General features: G+C 47.7%; 1 protein-coding gene across 1 annotated transcript in view; it reads right to left on the bottom strand.

The window, feature by feature from the left end:
• Positions 1-432: 432 nt before the first annotated feature.
• The window catches only part of LOC147698447 (serine/threonine-protein kinase Nek3-like), a 172592-nt gene continuing 151142 nt past the window's right edge, over positions 433-21882 (bottom strand). The window contains exon 14 of the mRNA XM_086935034.1: positions 433-911. Coding sequence (XP_086791160.1) covers positions 842-911 — 70 coding nt within the window. The 3' untranslated portion in view covers positions 433-841. The remainder of the gene's footprint in view (positions 912-21882) is intronic.

The raw sequence follows: 21882 nt of genomic DNA, 5'->3' as shown, positions 1-21882 counted from the left end.
TTGCACAGTGCACCCCCAAACCTTGGACCTCTCTCCAATTACACCCTGCTCGACTCCCACTTGCAACCTTCACTGATTCCCCCGTACCCTGCACTACTCCTCTTGCACCTTGCAGTTACACCTGCACCTGTGTTGCTTCCCATGCACCCTGCATGGATCCGCGCCTTGCACCATTGACTGTTCCCACTCCTGACTCACGTGTTGCTCCCACCTAAGCAGTGTATGATTGTTCAAAACACATTGGGCACAATATATAGCAGCCACGCAGGATGGCCTACACAGAGGAAAGAAGCGTCCACTCCTGTTGCCCATGCACTACCTATTCTGTGTATGATTCAATACTGCTAACATCTTTTCAATACACTAAAGACAAAATTATTGGCATGGTCAATGATTGCTTTAGACTTGACTCGCATGTTTTATGCAATGATCTCAAAACATTCCACTTTATTTCATGGCTACAGTACAAAAGATATAGTAAACAAATAAGTTAGATCCTAAAGAAAGTCTTCATTCTCAGGGGGAACTGAAGGTAATTATCAGTGCATCACAGGAAGCCTTTGCTACATCATCCAAGTCTATAAGACTGAACATTCCTCAAAAAACAATACACACTCAGAATCTTCTATCACATAAGTGCTTTCCACAGGGACACAAGTTGGATGTGTGCCAGGAATCCCTCTGCCAATGCTGTTTAACAGGCACCCAAGTACATGAACCCTCCGAACCAGTGTAATCATGGCTTCCACACTAAGCAGCATTCAGCACACAGCTACCTGTCTAACTACAATCTCGCTGACCACTGGATAGCCGTCTACAGCTTTTTGTAGCCTTCAGGCAGTCATTCTTTTTCAACCATCCCTTTCAAAGCAGACATCCAATCAGGATCCATGTCTTCCTCTTCGAAATCACTGGAAAGACAAAAATGAAGAAGTTATCTCTTTGAAATGGTGCCACAAATGAATACACACATCTGAGAGTTTATCATGTTTTCATTAACGCGACATACAATGTTTTGTAAAACTTAGAAAAAACACAAGAGCATTTGAAACAATACCAGCTTTGCCCTTATTCTATGCTGCAACACATCTGATAGATTCTCTAGCCGCAGATTCCCAATCTTAGAACTTCCAGGTGTCAGGCTGGCTCTGGAATTTTTTGATAGCAGTACCCCTGTGCGCCGATAGGGGGCGTCAGTTGACTCCATGTGATGTCGTAGGCGCTGGGTTTGTTGCCGTGATGCAGCGTCATCTATGTAGGTGCCACTTTGGCATGCTGACATCAGTTCTTTTCTTTCGGCACCAGTCAGTGCAGATCAGGCGAAGAGAGCTACCCCATGTCACTTTTTAACAGACTTTTTTCAACTTTTGGTCGACATTTTTGGTGTGTAGGATGTCCAGTAAGAAGACCTTGAGGTTTAAACTGTCTGGCGCCTGTCACAGCACTGTCAGTTACAGACCCCCATTTGGTATGTCTTTGGAGCCTGGAGCGCGACCATGACCCAAAGTCGCGCTCCAACTGCCAAATGCTTTGAGGGATGGTCCCTAAAGCTGCTTGCAGCCCAGTGTCAGGTGCCTCTGAGATCTCCCCGAAGATCTCGCTCCGTGTCTCAGTCGAGAGGAAGGTCCAAGCACCGCTCCGGCAGATCAAGTCTTCTTCCTCCCACTCTAAGTCATCGAAGTCAGGTAAGAAGCACCATAAAACATAAGAAATCGAAGCATGCTTTGACTTTGCCCATCTGTCACCTGAAAAGACATAAGAGTCTTGGTGTACGAGCACCCGCTTTGTGTGAGTCGGCTCCATGTTTCCCTCCCTTTCCGGGAGCGGCCCCGCCCAGTTGAAAACTTTTTATGACTGCCATGTGCACCATTTGTGGGTGGCCTGACTATGTCGGTACACCTTTGGGCCCCGCAGGTTCATCCGGAAGGAGATTCCATGGGTTTTGCACTGCCGACTCTGGCCCCGGCACCCCAAACTCCTCTTGGATCCGGACCAGTGCCGGTCGTACCACCTTGACCTTCCCCAACGCCACATCTGTAGCAGAAACCCTTGACATTGCCGCCTCGCCCATCATTCCAGACGATACAGAGCCTGGGTGTCTGTCTGGGTATCCACCGACGCCCAGACCAGCACCAACAGAACCATTGGGCTCCATGCCGTGCCCTATGCGTTATTCTGAAGGGTTGGGATTGGATGATGATTGGGAGAGGCAGCAGGATCCCTTAGAAATCCCGCTTTTCAGCGAGGAAATGGAATGGTACGAGGACCTGGGTGATGCCAGAAGCTTGAACACCTCCCCAGACCCTGGCATGCTGCCTCCTCCTAATCTGGCTTTGGAAGAGGGGGCTTCTTTTGCAATGGAGGTGCGAAAGGCAGTGGCGGTCTTGGACCTGCAGGTTCCTACGGTGGGGTCAAGACCAATGCAGCCTGGTGTCTCCGCCTCTGAACCCTTGCTGCATTTAATGAAGCCTTAACCTATGTTCTACTGGGCACTTGGTCCAAGCCCAGCACAGGGGGCTCCTGTGAACAGAACTATCGCCTGCCACCATCGCCCTGCACCCAGCTTTCCTCTCCAACTACCCTCAACCCAAGAGAGCTTGGTGGTCTAAGCCTCTACTTCCCGTGGCACGTTCCCTTCTGCACCCCCAGATAGGGACTCCAAAAGGCTGGACAGCTTTGGTAAGAGGATATTGTCTTCCATCAGCCTAGCGGTCGGTAAACACTGCATGCCTCTTGGGCCGTTACTCCCATTCGCTATAAGAAACGGTTGCGCAAGTGCTGTCATAAGTCCTGGATGAGGCCTGGGCTGTCCTTTCCAGGCTGATGCAGACAGGAGAGATACATCAGAGCAGTTCTGGACATGGTGCAGTTTTATGCTTCTCCTCCTGAGCGGCGAGTCCAGGATATGCAGGCTATGATACTAATGTTTCAGCCTCGATCCTGGATCTTGGTGAGACTGACACTGAGGCTGCTGGGCCTCATGGCCTCCTGCATTCTGCTGTGGGATCATGCCACATGGCACATTCAGGCTCTGCAGTGGGGTCATCTGAAGTTCAGTGGCCGCAGCATCGGGGGAATCTCGCTGACTTCATCCAGATATCAGAGGGCACTGCAAAAGATCTGCAGTGGTGGCTGACAAACCACAATTGGGTCAGAGGCAGACCCCTCTCCCTTTCCCCACCAGATCTCACAGTGGTGACGGATGTGTCACTTCTGGGATGGGGCGGCCATCTGGGAGAGGTAGAGATCAGAGGACTCTCATCTCTAACTGAGGCCAGTATCCACGTTAACTTGTTGAGGCTTCGTGCGAGCCGATTTGCACTGAAAGCCTTCTTACAATCCCTCGAGGTAAGGCTATTTCAAGCCTTCACAGACAACACCACCGCCATGTGGTACTGCAACAAGTAGGGCGGGGTAGGGTTGTGGACCCTCTGTCAAGAGGCCCTGTATCTCTGGGTTTGGCTGGAACGACATGGCATATCCCTGGTGGTTCAACACCTGGCCGGTTCCCTGATCGCCAGGGTGGATGAACTCCGACGTCGGTGCCTAGCAGATCACAAGTGGGGTCTCCATCCGAAGGTGGTGCACGGTCTCTTTCAACAGTGGGGAGAGCCTTGGTTAGGTCTGTCGCCCCTGAAGACAGCACGCAATGTCAGCAGTTTTGCGCATTGGAGTTTCCAAGGCGGCTCTCGCTCGGGATGCTTTTAATCTCAAATGGTTCAGAAAAGGGGGGGTGATGAACAGAGTGTCTGAATTAAGCAGACCACTCTTACCCAGCCCAAAGATCAGGGCTTGATCCATCATCGTTATTTAGCTCACTGCACCATCCCAGCTCAGAACCTGGCTATATGCAAATCAGTCTGTCCCTGGCCCAGTGCATCATGGGAACAGGGCAGACTAAACTACCAAGCCAATTCTTCACCAGAAAGGAGTCAAGCTACCGGGGACCGGTTTCTGGCATTTCAGCCGTCGTCGGCCCGGCTTGCTTGAATCCTGATGGTGCAGTGAGCAAGGGACTCATGTCTGAGTATACCCTGCCACACCTATAGTGGCCAAAAACGATTCAGAAAAGGGGGTGGTGATGAACAGAGTGTCTGAATTAAGCAGACCACTCGTACCCAGTCCAAAGATCAGGGCTTGATCCCTCGCCGTTATTTAGCTCTCTGCACCATCCCAGCTCAGAACCTGGCTATATGCAAATCAGTCTGTCCCTGGCCCAGTGCATCATGGGAACAGGGCAGACTAAACTACCAAGCCAATTCTTCACCAGAAAGGAGACAAGCTACCGGGGACCGGTTTCTGGCATTTCAGCCGTCGTCGGCCCGGCTTGCTTGAATCCTGATGGTGCAGTGAGCAAGGGACTCATGTCTGAGTATACCCTGCCACACCTATAGTGGCCAAAAACGATTCAGAAAAGGGGGTGGTGATGAACAGAGTGTCTGAATTAAGCAGACCACTCTTACCCAGTCCAAAGATCAGGGCTTGATCCATCACCGTTATTTAGCTCACTGCACCATCCCAGCTCAGAACCTGGCTATATGCAAATCAGTCTGTCCCTGGCCCAGTGCATCATGGGAACAGGGCAGACTAAACTACCAAGCCAATTCTTCACCAGAAAGGAGACAAGCTACAGGGGACCGGTTTCTGGCATTTCAGCCGTCGTCGGCCCGGCTTGCTTGAATCCTGATGGTGCAGTGAGCAAGGGACTCATGTCTGAGTATACCCTGCCACACCTATAGTGGCCAAAAACGATTCAGAAAAGGGGGTGGTGATTTATTTATTTATTTATTTTCGAAATTTTTATAGCGCAAACAAATACCCTGGGGTGTCTCGGCGCTTGTTGAGCTTCTAGGAATCAGCCATTAATTTACTGGTTGAACAACCATGTTTTTAAAAGCCTGCGAAAACTCATCAGGTTCGGGGCAGTTTTGATAGCCAGTGGCAAAAGATTCCAAAGTTTTGGAGTGGCCACCAGAAAACGCCTGTCTCCCCAGGTGGCAGTTCTTGTACGAGGTACAGGGAGGAGATAGATTTTAGCCGATCTTAGTTGCCTCTTGGGGGTATACAGCTGAAAGGCTTCTGTGAGGAATCTAGGTCCAACGCCATGTATTGCCTTATAGGCAATGCAGAGGGCCTTAAATTTGATACGGCTTTCGACTCTGAGCCAATGGAGATGACGAATGGCAGGAGTGGTGGGCTTGCGACGGGGAATGTTAAGAAGAATCCTTGCAGCCGCATTCTGAATAGACTGCAGCTTCGTGAGGACGCGCTTCTGTGTGTTTAAAAAGATAGCGTTCCCATAGTCTATTTTTGAGAAAACTAAAGTGGAAACCAGAGTCCTCCCAGCTGAGGTGGGGAGGTAAGGCAATAGTTTCTTATTTTTTTTCAAAATGAAGAATGCTGAAGAAACGACCTTGTTTGTGTGGAGGTCAAAGGACAGTTTACTGTCCAATATCACTCCCAGCGAAGGTAGACACACAGGGGCGCTTCGCAGCGGCACTTGGACAGTGGGAGGGGAGGCGGCTAAACGTGGTCTCGGTATACATTCCACCGGCACTGCACACGATAGCTCTCCCAGAATTGGGTAAATTTCTGTTGGAACTCCCAGAGGGTGACCTCATATTAGGGGGGGATTTTAACGCAGTGGCACACAACACGCTAGATAAGTTCCCATCTCGGACACAAACATCAGGGCCCTCCCGGCTGCATGATTTCCTGGAAGCGCAGGGCCTGATAGACCTCTGGAGGCACATGCACCCAACAGACCGTCACTACACTTATCACTCAGCGGTCCACGACAGTCTGTCACGGATCGATTATTTTCTTACCCCGGGGCAGGGTCTACTTACTGTCGACGACATACAGATCAAACCAAGGGGCATCTCGGACCATTCCCCGTTGACGCTGACCCTCTCAATCCCAGAACGGTCCCAAAAGCGCATATACCCGATATTCCCAGGATACCTCAGGGTCCCACAGGTGGCCAAAGCTCTTAAAATAGCGACAAGATGTTACCTCGCAGAAAACACCGGCTCGGTTTCCTCCCCGTCGACTCTCTGGGAGGCCTATAAAACGGTACTCCGAGGTCAAGCAATCTCCACTATAACGAATTACAAACACACCCAGAAAGTGGAACTGCTGGACCTAGAGGGCAGACTTGCTGAGGCAAACGAGCTTCATACGGCTGACCCGACCGGGGACACGCTCCACGCACTTCAACTGTGTCAGAAACGCCATGCTGATCTCCTGAGACGTAAAGTGACTGAAAACATAGCAGCCACTACGAATAGGATATACGAGGTGGGAGATAAGGCAAGTAAGCTCCTAGCCTGGCTAGAAAAGAAAAGGGAGGGGCAGAGGAATATCTTGCAGTTGAAGGATGGGGGAGGGGCGCTGCACACCCGCCCTGCCCAGATAGTGGAAATCCTGGCTGATCATTTCCAGACGGTGTATACCTCTGAGATAGAGGTTACACGGGAGATGGCGGAGATGGCACTTGTGGGGGTGCCCACCCGAACCCTGCTGCCAGATAATGCCGAGGACCTAGATGCGGGCCTGACGGCTGAGGAGGTACAGGCAGCTATCGTGGCACTATGTCCAGGGAAAGCCGTGGAACCCAACGGAATCCCGATTGAGTGGTATAAAACCATGTCGGAATCGCTTTCGACCCCACTACTAAACATGTATATAGATAGCTTGGAACGAGGACACCTGCCGCCAGATCAGTGCATGGCCACTATTGTGGCAATCCCGAAACCGGGCAAGCCCCCTGAGGATTGCGGTTCTTATAGACCGATCTCCCTCCTCAATGCTGAAAGCAAAATCCTGGCCAAATTATTGGCCAACAGGCTGTTGCCTCACCTTAGTCACCTTATCCATCCGGACCAATCGGGATTTATGCCGCACAGAAGCACGGCGCTGAATCTCAGGCGCCTGCACGGTGTTATGGCGAGGGCCCCGTTGTTGAAAACTGATGCAGCAATCCTCTCGTTGGACGCCAAGATGGCGTTCGACTTGGTGGAATGGAGGTACCTTTTTGCAGTCCTACAACATATGGGCTTCGGCCCAAAATTCATAGCATGGATCAGGCTCCTATATAGTGCTCCCACGGCGCGAGTGACGGCTAATGGCCATCTCTCGAGAATCATTACATTGACAAGGGGCACGAGACAAGGCTGCCCGCTCTCCCCGCTGCTATTTGCTCTGGTACTTGAGCCGTTGGCTACAATTATTAGGACCACACCGCTGCTGCGTGGCATTACCTGGGGTGAAGGCTGGGAGGACAGAGTGTCCTTATACGCGGATGATATGCTAATCTACCTAGAGAACCCGGCAGAGGGAATTCCAGTGTTGCTGGCATTATGTGAACGACAGGGAATAGCCTCAGGGTACAAGATTAACTGGATGAAATCGGTGATCTACATGCTGCATGGGACCCCACCGTGTTTGGAGGCGGACTGCCCCTTGGTGGTGGAAACCATCTCCTTTCGATATCTAGGGATTCGGATCACCCGAGATCAGGTGACCTTTCAGGATCTCAACCTCAGGCCCCTGCTCGATAGACTGAAGGCGGACGTGCGCCATTGGAGGACACTCCCGCTGACGTTACTGGGCAGAGCCGCACTTTTCAAAATGATGGCGCTACCCAGGTTCCTATATGTTTTGGAAAATACGCCAGCACTGGTCCCACCTTCCTTTTTCAAACAGATAGCGGGGCAACTGTCAGGCCTACTATGGGGAGATAAACCGGCGAGGGTAGCACAGGTGAAACTGGTTAGGGACTGGTACAGTGGGGGGATTGCACTCCCGAATCTGGAACTATACTACTGGGCAGCACACCTCAAGGTGATTAACCAATGGATGCATGCGCCGCAGGAGGACCCGGCATACTTAGCGGACAGACGTCAGCTTGGCACGAATACACTACTTGCCCCACTCTACAACAAGGGCCTGACAGCGAAACTAATAGGCCCGACTAAGCACACTGTAACTTTATGGCACAAAGCCCAATCTCGTCTGAAATGGAGAGGGGTGATTACACAGCTTACACCCTTGTGGGACTCTAGGGCACTGGGCAACCTGAGACGTAGTAAAGGATTTGATCAATGGGATACTATAGGGATCTCCACGGTGGGGGATCTATGGACACGGGAGGGGGTGATCCCATTTGACACCCTGAGAGAACAGTATGAGCTAAACACCACTGAGACATACCGCTACATTCAGATTAGGCACGCATTGCTAGCAGTACTAACACCGGGAACCAACGTCCCGGAATCGGCCCCTTTGGAAGACCGACTACTCACTGATTACATGGAAGCCAGCGCCACCTCCCTCACATATCGCAAATTAGTAAATAACTTGCCTGACCCATTACAACAATTGAAAGAGAAATGGGAGGATGATGTCGGGGACCTGGATGAGGCAAACTGGAATGCCGCAATGGCATCACCTAGAGAGGCGGGTATCTCAGCGAGATTCCGTCTGATACAGTTCAAGATACTACACCGAGTATACTACACGCGCACCACACTCCACAAATTCCAGAGGGCAGAACACCCATATTGCTTACGAAACTGTGGGGAGGAGGGCACATTGTTTCACACCCTGTGGTCCTGTCCATACGTAATAGAGTACTGGAAGCGAGTGGCGCGCACGGTCGCCCAGACCTTACAGCTCCCGTTCACTCCAGACCCTAGAATTTGTTTGCTGAATGTGTGGGGCCCGACCGACCTCACGCCACAAGGGCGACTATGGGTGGTCATAGGGATGATGCTAGCAAAGCGAGATATAGCACAGAAATGGGGAGCGGCAGAGATACCGACTTTGGCACAGTGGTGTAAAAATATGGACATGATCATGATGACGGAACGGGCAATATATCAACAGAGGGCGAATCCACGTAAGTGGAATAAAGTATGGCTACCGTGGAACACTTATAGAGGGGAGCCATGCGAACCATTGCCCGAAGACGAGGAAGGGGATAGCTCAGAAGAGGACGATGAAGTAGAAGGAGAACGGGCGTGAGGAGGGAATAAGAGGGGATGGACACGGGCACACTGGGTCTCCAAGGTCCCGTAGGCATAAGAGAGTAGGCGGTTGTCTATGGAGGGAGGGATGTAGAGGTAGACGTGCAATGCCTAGAAGGTAATGTGTACAAAACAAGCTTCTGTCTAACCAAGTTACACACCTGGATGTTATCGTTGTTAGTTATAAAAAATGTAAAAGTTGCGATCCTGATGACAGCTGGCGGAATGTTGACGCCACTCGTCGTAATACATGTGATACTGAATTTGATATTGTGATGCAACAATAAAAACAAATTTAAAAAAAAAAAAAAAAAAAATATCACTCCCAGATTTCTGGCCTTTTCTACTGGGACAGGCGGTGGGCCTAGCTTTTCAGGCCACCAGATAGAAGACCATTCAGGAGAGAGCCTGCCAAAGGTCATGATCTCGGTCTTGTCCGAGTTAAGCCTCAGAGAATTCGAGGCCATCCAAGTGCTGACCTCGAGCATGGCTGTCTGGAAGTTAGCTGCCACACTAAGGCCATCTCTGTGGATTGCCAGAACCAGCTGGGTATCATCTGCGTAAGATGTAAGCCGTACCCCATGGGCTTTTATTACCCTCGCTAAGTCCGCTACGTAGATGTTGAATAGCATAGGACTTAGCGAGGAACCCTGTGGGACTCCGCAAGTGAGTGCAGAGATAGGGGAGTAGAAATCTCCCAGCCTCACTGTCTGAGTACGGTTTGCCAGGAAAGATGAAATAAGGTCCCTGGCCCTGCCGTTTATCCCCAGGGCTGTGACACGGTCGACCAAAATAGCATGGTCGACCGTGTCAAAGGCTGCAGACAAATCCAGAAGGATCAGAACAGCCGCCCCTCCCTGGTCCATGATAGCCCTAATCTCATCTGAGGCCTTTATCAAAGCGGTCTCCGTTCCATGCCCTTTCCTGAACCCAAACTGAGTTTCGTCGAGGAGGTGGTGAGCCTCGACGAACTCTGAGAGTTGTTTATTCATCAGAGATTCGCAAATTTTGGCAGGAAAGGGCAGACACGCAATGGGTCTGGAACTGGCCACAGAAGTAGGGTCCAGGGAGGGTTTTTTCAGAAGGGGTTTGATCACAGCCTTCTTCCATGGACTGGGGTATTGACCTGTCTGAAATGCAGTATTGCAGATTTCCATGAGCGAGCACGAGATCACATCTGTGAGTTTTGCCATCACGGAAGGAGGACAGGGGTCCAAAGGGGAGCCAGACTTAGTGGTGGAAATGAGTCTGATAATATTGTCTTGTGTGGTGGGCGTGAAACGAGGAAAGCGATTTTGATTATGATCAAAAATTACTTCTTCCTCAGTACAGACTCTATGCTTAGTCCTGTTATCCCCTTCGAAAGAGGAATATATATCTGCCACCTTTGTGGTGAAGAATGTGGAGAGATCATTGCAGAAGGTCTGTGAGGGTTCAACCCCCGGTCCAGTGGAGGGGGTGGACAAAGTCGTGACAACAGAAAACAGCTCTCTAGCAGAGTTTGTGGCATTCTCTATTTGTGCCGAGAAAAAGACAGTTTTTCGGGCAGTAATCGCCTTTTTATATATTGTAAGAGCATCTTTGTAGTTTTGTTTGGCTATAGGGCAGTAGACTTTCCTCCAACACCTTTCTAGGTTCCGGCAATGTTGCCGATGGAGTCTAAGATCTTCAGTATACCAGGCGGCTGACGGGGATGCTCTATTAGGTCTCGTGAGTTTCTCCGGGGCCACTTGATCAGCAGCATTCCGAATCCAATCCTGGAACTCGGAGGCTGATAGTGCAGGAGTATCTCCTCCCTGAGGGTAGGAAGAGGTCAGGGAATCTACCATCTGAGGGATATCCGTGTTCTTCCAGGCTCGGGTCCCAATCCTGGTTCGTGGCCTGGGGGAGGAAGATTTGTAGTCCGGATATGTAACTCAAATATGATGGCCCTATGGTCTGACCATGTGATAGGAATGATGTCCAATACAGAAATATCAGGATCATTGGTGAACAGACCGTCTAAGGTATGTCCCGCCTGATGAGTGATGCCCTTAACCAGTTGAAGCAGTCCAAAATTGGAGAGATCGGCAGTGAGTTGGATGGTGTCATGATTGTCCTGCTCTTCCAAATAAAAGTTAAAGTCTCCCAAAATCATATATTTATCAGAGCTTATAATCTGGTCATTAAAGTCTGAAAGAGTGGAGAGGAAGGGAATTCGGGGGCCAGGAGGTCGATATAATAAAATTCCTTTCAGGGCTTGTTTGGAATTAATGCTAATAGCAAAGGTAGCTGCTTCCCAGTTGGCAGAGTTTATGGGGTCAAAGGTGGTACGGTGTTTGTCCTTGTAAATAATAGCAAGTCCGCCACCTCTTCCTATGGGTCTGTCCTGTCTAGCTACACTATATCCATCAGGGGTTGCAGCGCAAAAATCCGGCCCTGACCCGGCATCTGCCCAGGTTTCAGTGGCAAATAATAAATCCAGGTCGTGGGCGAGAATAAACTCGCTAATCTGGAGACTGTGAGATGGAAGGGAGCGCGTATTGATGAGTGCAGCTCGACAGCTATGAGAGAAAGCGTTATCTGGAGCATATGTCGGGATGTGGTAGGGCCTACATGGACTGATAGCAGAGATTGGGGAAGTTGGTAACTACACCCCGGACACGGGCCAGGGACAGACTGATGAACAGAGTGTCTGAATTAAGCAGACCACTCTTACCCAGTCCAAAGATCAGGGCTTGATCCATCACCGGTATTTAGCTCACTGCACCATCCCAGCTCAGAACCTGGCTATATGCAAATCAGTCTGTCCCTGGCCCATTGCGCATTGGAGTTTCCAAGGCTGCTCTCGCTCGGGATGCTTTTAATCTCAAATGGAGCATAGGCCTTCTGGATGCCTTTCTGCCCATACCGCTCCTGTCCAGAGTGCTCAAGAAGATCAGGAGCGACCGGGCCCAAGTCATTCTTGTGGCTCCGGACTGGTCACGGAGAGTTTGGTATCCCGAGCTTCTGCAGATGAGCATCGATCCTCTGATCAGGATGCCCCTTCGGGAGGATCTTCTGTCGCAGGGGGGGAATCCTCCTCCCAAACCTGTCCACCCTCCGCCTCCTTGCTTGAAGATTGAGCAGTGACAGTTGACAGCTTTTGACCTTCCTCCTGAAGTCTGAAGTTGTTCTGGCAGCCAGGCATCCCTCTACCAAATCGGTATACGCCTGCCAATGGCAAACATTTTGTAAATATTGTACAGAACGGTCTGCTGACCCACCGTCTGCCTCTATTTCTGACATCTTTCTTTTCATGCTCTCTTTGGCCCAGCAGAGCTCTGCTCGGGGCACTCTAAAGGGTTTCCTTTCGGTCCTTTGTGCTTTTCTACGGTTGCCAGATCAACTGTCAATTTTTTAAATCTCCTATTGTACATAGATTTTTGAAGGGGCTTTCTCATTTGTTTCCCCCTTCACCTTTTGTCATGTCCCAGTGGAACCTGAACTTGGTTCTCCTCAATTTGATGTGTGCACCTTTCGAGCTACTTTACAATTGCCCCCTCTGGCTGCTTCCTATTAAAACAGCCTTCTTAGTGGCAATAACTTCTGCCAGGAGGGTGAGCAGGCTCTATCATCTCAGCCTCGTTACCTGACCATATTTTCAGACAAAGCAGTATTCTGTACTAGGGCTTCTTTTTTGCCTAAGATGGTGACACCTTTCCACCCAGGGCAATCAGTCACCTTGCCCACCTTCAATGCTTCTCCGCATCCTTCTCAGGTAGAAGAGCGTCTCCACCGGCTGGACCCAAAAAGAGCATTATCCTTCTACCATGATCGCATTAAAGAGTCCTGGGAGGATGACCAACACTTTGTAGGGTATGTTGGAGATAAGAAGGGATGTGCTTTGCAGAAGAGAACCATCTAAAGTTGTGTTATCCTCTGCATAAGAATATGTTATGCTTTGGCAAGGAAACAGTCTTAGAGCTCATTCAACCAGGGCTAAGGCAGCCACCACGGCTCTCCAGTGTGGTGTACCAGTCCTCAACATCTGTCAGGCGGCTACATGGGCATCCCTGCACACGATTACCCAGGCAATATTGTTTGGCAAACAAGTCAGTAGAGAAGGCCTTTTTGGCCGTTCGGTTGTACAGGACTTTCTAGTCCAAGACTTTTCTGCAGTCCCTCCTCCGGGGATGGCATTGCTTGGGTATCTGTTTGAAGGTAAGGAATCTGCGGTTAGATTTCTCTATCACATGGACAAGTTACTTATCTTTGGTAACGCCTTATCTGGTAGAGAGATGATCTAGCCGTGGTTTCCTTACTGACCCACCCATCCTTCCTGCACTGCGGATCAGTTTCTGGGCCCTAGTTCTATATTTGAACACACAATTGTCAGTTCACCTCATGGCTCTGCGCTTCTGATGTGGAAGGTACTAATGACTGTGTGCCAAGGTGGCACCTATATATACGATGCAAACGTCAAGACGGCAAACCCAATGCCTATGACGTCACGCGGAATCAACCAACTCGACCTATCGCGCGCAGGGGTACCCTGACGCCTGGAAGTTCTACATTACGGAATCTGCAGCTAGAGCATGTCTCTACCAGATAAGGCGTTACCAAAGGTAAGTAACTTGTTCATTACAGCAAATAAAATAATCAGAAACCATGGCTGGATAGAGAGAACATGTCTGTGTTTTGTCTCTGCAGCAATTCAAACTTGGCAGTATTGACCAGATCAGGTCAATAGAATCTGTTAGCAGTAAAAGATGTCAACTCTCGTGAAACTGGCAACAATGAAAAATACATTTGATGGTGTACAATGGTGGTAACATTATGTACAGCTTACAAATGCACACACTGCCAATAGCCTTTACAGTCAACAAATGTAAATTGCACAGACAATTACTTTTTTATTTAATCCTACCAAATTCAAATACGGCCATGGATGTGCTATTGCAGAGTCAAGAAAAACATGCAATTCATGTATTGCATTAATATGTCTTGTTGTATTCTCCATTGTCATCAGCAGAGCCTGCTTCTTTTTTTAACAAATGATTTTGTATTGTTTTTCTTACTCTTAGTACATCACATATCAACAAGGTGTAGTACACAATGTGCATCTAGTATTCTCATTGCATACGAGAGCCTGCTTGTGTCTTAATTTCTATTGCAATGTAAACAGGTAGGCGAAGACAGTCCAGCATACACATGCAGAGCTGGGCTACTGATCCATCTTTTGATTTAATTATAAATAGTATTATTACTATTATTGGTTAAAGGGCTGGGGTATAATACAGTGTGGTGTGGAGTGGGGGGAGGGGTAAAGGAGTATGTTTACATACACCCACACACAGCCAGCCTTCTTCACCCACTGGTCTGCCGTTGTGTCATTCACATTTTTGTGCTGCCCACTATGGCATGCCGCATGGAGCAACACATTTCAGCCACTGAATAATTTCACTGTGAGTGACGCCTTTTTGCTCTTTTACAAGGATAACATCCCCCATCAAAGTAGTTCCTTTCAGTGCCATGGAGTACTGTAGCAATATGTGCTTTTTGAGACCAAAACAATAACTTTGCTTTTAGGCCGTTTTGTTTTTCTAATATGGGTGAGTGTACAGCAAGTCGACGAACTATAAAGTTTTACAAAAATTATGACAAAACAAAAGTAACATTCACAAAGTTGAAAGGATTTCAGCTGACGCCAGACCTGTTGGCTTTGCCAATGCTTGTTCTGTAGCATGAACATTATCCAAGAAGCTGTTAGCACGGTCTGCAGAATGGTAAATTGTACAGCAGGACACAGAACCAGCTCTGGACTTTGGCATTACCAGCATGGACGCTAGATCAGTGTGTTGGCTAGGCTAGTAAAAAGTAAGGATACCAGCTTCACATGCAGTTGGGTCGTTCAGGGCAGAGATGAACACATGTATACCTTATATGGGGAAATTTCTGTCCCAAGCGGGAGCAGCAGTTAGGGCACTATTATTACATCAGCTGTTGAGGGTACATTTGCTCTGCAACTTCTTCCATAAAGGTACGGTGGAATGGATATGTGCAGGTTAGTCACAGAGGTTCCAGAATATTGTAATGAAGTAGCTAGTCTGTTTGTGAACAGCCATCTTGATTTGTGCGTGCTTCTTGTTTTTGCTGTTATTTATCAGGGAAGGTTAACCTTCAGTTCTGGATGGTAAGAAAACAGTAAGAAGTAGCAGTGAATCCTAACAGTTGTCCTGTGTGGGGCCCAGTTATGTAAAGTGTGGTTAGGAGCAGGGAATCTCTGCTGCCGAATCCTATACGCAAAGACTGCTCCTCATGAAGGAACAAGTCTGATATGGGATTTGTGGATGTCCAGCTCTAATTTACAACTTAAACATAGGTCTTTAGATCAGGGGTGTGGAATTCATAAAATATCTACTTGCTTCATAAATCTACTTGTCCTGTAACAAAATCCACTTGACCCTTTGGTGCCATGTACTGCAGCGACAAATTATGGCAGCAACGTCATTAGATAAGAGCTCTGATATAACCTCTCTGATTATGCCATGCCTCATACCATAGTAGTGTTTGAATACTTGCAATCCCCTTATATTGCCACATTTACGCAGATCTACATACTGGGGCTGAAGGGTGGTAAGCAATAGTTCCAGGGTTAGAATGCCCTTTTGTGTCTGTGCAAACCTACTAACTTGCATGTTTTAAGGGTTTTCAACAACTCTTCTCTAATCCTTTCCCATACTGAGAAATGTTGGAAATTTACTCCTGACAATGACCGACATAAACCTTCTTCCAGACTTGGGAAAAGTGGTTGGAGGAAAGTGAACTTGCAAACACTCAGATTTTCACATGAGCAAATCTACACATGCCTATTTGCTCATGCTAAAATGCAGTTCAGAAATATTTTCTAGGAGTACTATTTCTTCTGTAAATTCTTGGGAGTTCAGAAAAGCTGTATAGCTGCACTTATTGCAAGGACATATACCATGGGTGCCCTTTTGAGACTTTCTTTAATAATTGGGCCCCTAATTTGGTCTGGCGTTGACCGTGACCTTTTGTGTTAATTAAAATTCTGTCTCTCTCTCTGTATAGGTGGGCTTCACTGTCAGTGACAGTAGTCTGCTCTTTCACAATGAGCGTATCGACACACAAAGTAGTTTTGTTCAGTGCCAGTAACTACTGTTGCAGTGTGTGCTTTTTGAGACCAAATAACTATTTTTGCTTTTGATAAAGCTTGTTATAATAGTGAGGGCCCGGCAGTTCCTACTCCGCTCAACCTAATAATAAAGGCTTTCAATTACTGAACCATAAATACAAGTTTAAACAGCATTAACATATGGACAAAAATATTACCTTAACTGCAGACAGTGCCCTTCCCTGATCCATAATGTGGTACTGTAAACTGGCAGCCAAAGGGTTTGTGCTGCAGGGGGTTGGACCTGCTTGTGCCAAGGACAAAATACACATGAAACCTTGTTGCACTTGACCCCAAACAATATGTCCTGGGCATCGGTCTATAGGAATTCCACATTCCTGTCAATTTATCCACTCTCAAACCTAGACTGTTGCTCTGTGGGCATCAGAAGTGTGTTATTTGTGGGATACTCTATTGGGATTTGAATGATAGTCTACTGGGACTGGAAGTGGAAATGTATTGGTCTCTGCTTACCCAGGAATGGACACAACCTCCCTAGATGGCATAGCACCCCCCAACAGCAAGGTGAATGCTATTTGCCTCATTTAACCATACTATTTGGGATCCTTACTTTGTAGATGTAGACATTTAGCTTGTACAGGATCTTCACTTGTAAAGTTCAAGCAAGTGGTAGTATCCCATATCCAGAAGTTGGGAACTGAAAAAAACATATGTAAAGCAATAATGTAGCTTCCATTTCCACCTCTCTTATGCCCATTATAAATCTAAATCTATCCCAGAAAGTAAGTGGCCCTACACATGTTTCTCGCAATACTTTGGATCGAGTATTTACTAACTATTCTCATCTGAGTGTTGGTGCACCGACAACTTGGGGAACAAGTATTGATCCCTAAATTGAGGCAAGGTGTCTCTTAATCCACATCAAAAGGTGAATTTAGCCCCCAAACATTCTCATATTTCCGTTCTTGGCACAAGGTAATTGAGCTTCATTTCTCAAATAATCTAGTAACGGAATATCCCATATTTAGGTGGGATCTGGAACAGGATGCAGCCCAAACTAACCATTCTCTCTCTTATTATCACATTGCCCAGTTACATGCAAGGCCTCCCCTACATCTTATCCATTAGCAGCTTGGTTTTTAACCACTGATGGCTGAAAGTGTAAGAGGCTGGAGTGTATCTGGAGGCAAAATATGATCTAGTAGATAAAGAGAACATAAATCTGCTCTAAAGATATAGCAATAAGCATTTCAGAAGGTCCAATCTTAATACTTTGCTGCTCAGATCTCATCAACTACCAATTCCTGTAGTGAGATATCTAAAATAGTTCAATCCTTCCTTGCGCCCAAAGCTTGCAAGCAACATATTACTCCCTCTGCCAAGCCCTATGAAAATCTATTTCCATTTTTTCAAAATAAATCAAAAAAAATGTTGTTCTTTTTAATGTGTAACAGATTGTTTATCTGGCTTTGATTACATTTTTTTGATCAGTAGGTCCCCTGAATCACTTCTATTTGATTTTGATAGCATCACTTTAGATTTTTCAGCTCAGGCAATTATGAACTGTCGGTCTGGCTCCTCGCTGGATCCTTGCCTACCTTGTGTTTTAGCAAAGTCTGTACACATTTTATACCCAGTTATTAATGATCTATTTAATCAATTTTTGCAACAAGCCTGAGGCTTGTAAGCATGCACAGGTTGTCCCTTTACTTAAAAATTCCTCTACAGATCCTAAGGTCTTAGCAAATTTCAGCCCAACCTCCCTTCTAAAGCACTATCAAAGATGCTAGAGAAAATAGTCAGTGGTCCAATTAATTAATACCTTGAGGCCAATAACCTCCTAAAAGGTAGGCATGACTTTGTCATATGTGGTGCCAGCCTTACTTTGAATTAAGTCTGACTGCCACCAGTTCATTCACCTTCCACAGGATACTTCTTCTACTCAGTTTTTGAGACATGATGTCTTGCATGGATTTGCTCTAAGTCATACTATGGTCAATTGTTTACATAGCCCCTTTGGCGAGTATCATCCAACCATTTGGCTTAAAAGTGGTAACACATGTGGATGACACCTAGCTTAAGTTTTCCTTCCATGAGGTCAACAGTGAGATTCGGGAATCATTCAAATTATGATTTTCAAAAGTAGCCGAATGGATGAAGAACAGCTGTTTGAAACTTAATTCGGACAAAACCGAAATACTGTTATTCAACTTCTCGCCTTCCATCTGGTCCAGTGCTTCGGAGGCCACCTAACCTAGGCCACCTCTGATTCCAGTGGATGAGGTGAGAAATCTTGGGATTAAATTATATAAGAATATCTTTCTCCCCAGGTGATGGCAGTTAGATTATCCTGTTTTGAGCTTTTAAAATCTGAAAAAGATCCAGATCACCTCCTAATTAGACTAAGCAAATGTTCTTTATCTTGACCTCCTTGAAAATCAGCTCAGTCAACTTCAGGCGCTCCATAATGCAGCCACTAGACTACTGCTCAATCTTCCCAGATTGGAACCCATTTGCCTACATCTGAGGAACTTAGGGTGACTTCCAAACGCATTTGTTTAAATGATTATAGTTGACTTTCTGCGCACTCCAAAACAGAGGTCGCAGTATCTGGATGATCTCAGAGATCTAGAGGGACAATATGCACAAACTCTTTCAATCGTTTTTTGTTGCAAGTTCTTAGAGAGCACCATGCCTTTCTTTTTAGATCCCAATATGTGGAATGCTCTCCCATACGGTATCCGTACTTCCTCAAATGAATGAGCTTTCAAAAAACAACTGAAAACCTGGCTATTTCATTCTACCTATTAGTTTCTGTGGACCGCCCACTTTCTAACAATTTTAGCGCCGGGGCGTCTGTTTGGCAGCTGCGCACTCTGTAAATGGCTCATTCATTCATTATAAAAACCTGTACTCTCATAGTCGGGACTCAAGATGATGCCCTAACCATGCAATAGTTGATGAAGGGGTCCTCTAAACTGAACAGTCAAACAGAATAGGCGCGTCATAGCTAAACAAGGGCCTTAGGACAATAGGTCCCTCTGAGGGGGCTGTTCCCTCCTGCACTGCTAGTTCATGGTTGCATGCTGATCTTAATGAAGAAAATGGAACAGCTGCAAATAGCAGATCTTTCTCGGTCGTGGGAAATAAATATCTTGCATATAAAGTACAATGGGAGGCGTAGTATGTGGGTTTTTTTCTTCATAGGAACCCATGTTATTGGCTTGCAGGTAAGTAAATGACTTACAATGATGGGTGTCTGGGGTTAGAATCAAGGTTTCCCAGGCTTAAAGGAGGCTGCACCACCTGCGGCATTAGGGTGGCCGGATGGAGAGTGCAAAGGCCCAATACTAGCCAATAGGGCTGGGCGGGGCCTTCGGTTAGGGGCTGCTCATAAGCAGGTCACTCGGTTGTGGGAGCAAAGCTCCTGAGGGTAGGATCAGCACTGCAGGGGCCAACATTCGGCACAACAGTTGCACCACCAGCAGCATGGGAATGGCCAGATGCAGGGTACCAAAGAGACGTCTGGAGCCCTGTTAATTCCAATGGAGATCTCAGGTTCGGAAGAAAGGCTACAGACTCAGGCAAGGAGGTTTCCTGAGGGCGACCACCGGCGAGAGAGGTAAGTTGGGTTGTTGGGGGCTGCCTGGACACTGTCATTTGGGCCATCCAAGGCCGTGAGGTGTCGAGCGCAGGGGTGTCTTGAGGCATCAGTTTTTTTATCAGCTCAGGTAGCAGTCGGGGTTAACCCATCAGGTTGAGGCTGCTGGCGTCTGGTAAAAGACAGAGGCAGGTCAGGGATCACCGGATCTCAGGTCAGGATCGTTGGGGAGGCCTCTTCGTTGGGTTGGGCCACTCGAATTCGGGCAGCGGGCGTCGGGTGCAGAATCACGATCCGGCTGGGTCCAGGGTCTGTGTTGGAGTCTTTGATTGAGAAAATACAGTGTCACAGGAGACAGTCTTTTTGGTGAAGGCTGGGCAGGTCTTCTGGGTTCTGGATGGCTGCTGGACACACCGGGGTTTTGCTGGTTGCAGGTTGAAGTTGGGACAGGCCAGAAGGGCTGCGGCCAAAGCAGTTGTTGTCCTCTTCTCCCTTGTAAAGCACAGCTCTTTGGTCCTTCTTCTTTCTTCCTCTCACATCTGATGAGGCAAGGTTCAGGGTCGCCCTTAAATACTAAATCCAGGGGCATCACAGGGGTGATCAGGTTGGGACAATGAGTCACTTCCTTGGGGTGAGTACAACCCCTTTAGGGCCACCCTCCAGTGGGAGGGGTGCATGAGCCTCTCACTGAATGGCTGTGTCCCCTCATCTTCAAGATGGAGAGGACTGAGATGTGTGCTTCACCTCGCCTCCCCCACCTGAGGGGTGGGGTTGGCCAAGGTGGGAACACCTCTCTTCCTAACGTTTACCCGACGATTCTCCCGCCCAAAGTGGGGGTCAGAAAAGGTGGGAGGCAGTTGCTGGGAGCAGTAAAAGGCATGGCCAACTAACAAAGGCAGCAGACATTTGAAGTATCCCCTTTGTGGACCCAGCCCATCCTGGGGGAAGAGGTAGGACACCTCTGCCCAGGATGGGCTTTCCTTCTGGACTCAGAGAGCGGAGGTCCCACACCCAGGGGTCCAGAAACCTGTCTGGTGGTGGCAAATGGTGGGTAGCCATTCAGGAATCACAATAGGGCTGGTCATTTTTCCTGGGGCATCTTTAAGATGCCATCTGAGCACATTTTATATTAAATCCTACACTTGCATCAATGTGCGTTTAATGTGCTGAGAAGTTTGCTACCACACTTGCCAGGTTTCAGTAACGCCATTGTGGTGCTGTGAAGTTGATAATGACCACCTCCCAGACCATGTACTCCTTATGGCTTCACTGCACTTACAGGGTCAAAGAATGGCCTTAGACACTGTAGGGGTACAGTGATCATGCAACTGTACCCTCACCTGTGGTCTAGTGCTAGAGGGGCGACTTACCTAGGCCACAGGCAGTGGGTTGCAGGCATGGTACATAGGGATGTGTGCCATGTCGACTCCTCACTTTTTTCTGGACCAAAACAAAACATGCAGCCTGCAATGGAAGTGTGTGTGTGTTAAGGTGCAGGGTCTCTAAGGGTGGCACAATAGATGCTGCAGCCCTTAGAGGCCGTCTCTGGTTACAGTGCCCCTGGTTTCCATGGAACCTTTTACAAGGAACTTACCTGTGTCCAGAGTTGTGTCAATTGTGGATACAAAGGTAGAGTTTTAGGAAAGAACACAGGCCCTGGGAGCCTGATTGGCAGTGACCCAGGGCACATCAAGACAAAGTGCATCAAGTGTCAGGCAAAAAGTTGATGTAACCATGCAAAAAGGGGCACTTTCCTACACGTATTCACTGAATGTCCAAAATAAAACATAAACTAAGCTGGGACAGTACCTGTCAACACTGAAGCCTAAAATATTTTTAGAATGTGTTTGGTGTTAAAACGGTTTTGCCCCTCCGCATTGAGGACGTTATGCAACCTATGTGCCAGGTTTTTCTCACCCTTATCGAGCATTGAGGATACTACAATGGTAGACAATGACTAAGTGCCAGTGTTTCCACATGTTGGGGGAGAATTGAAGCACAAATAAGACTTTACTTCCAAGTTAAATAGTATTATATTTATCAAGTCAAGTCAACAAAGCTTTATTTCGATATATGATATCATAAAAGCACATTTACAAGTTAAAACACAGTTCATAGTAAATACATAAAAAGAG

Source organism: Lissotriton vulgaris, chromosome 8 (assembly GCF_964263255.1).
Source record: "Lissotriton vulgaris chromosome 8, aLisVul1.2, whole genome shotgun sequence".
Lineage (NCBI taxonomy): Eukaryota > Metazoa > Chordata > Amphibia > Caudata > Salamandridae > Lissotriton > Lissotriton vulgaris.
Note: the sequence above shows the minus strand (reverse complement) of the source record. Positions and strands in the feature narration are given on the sequence as shown.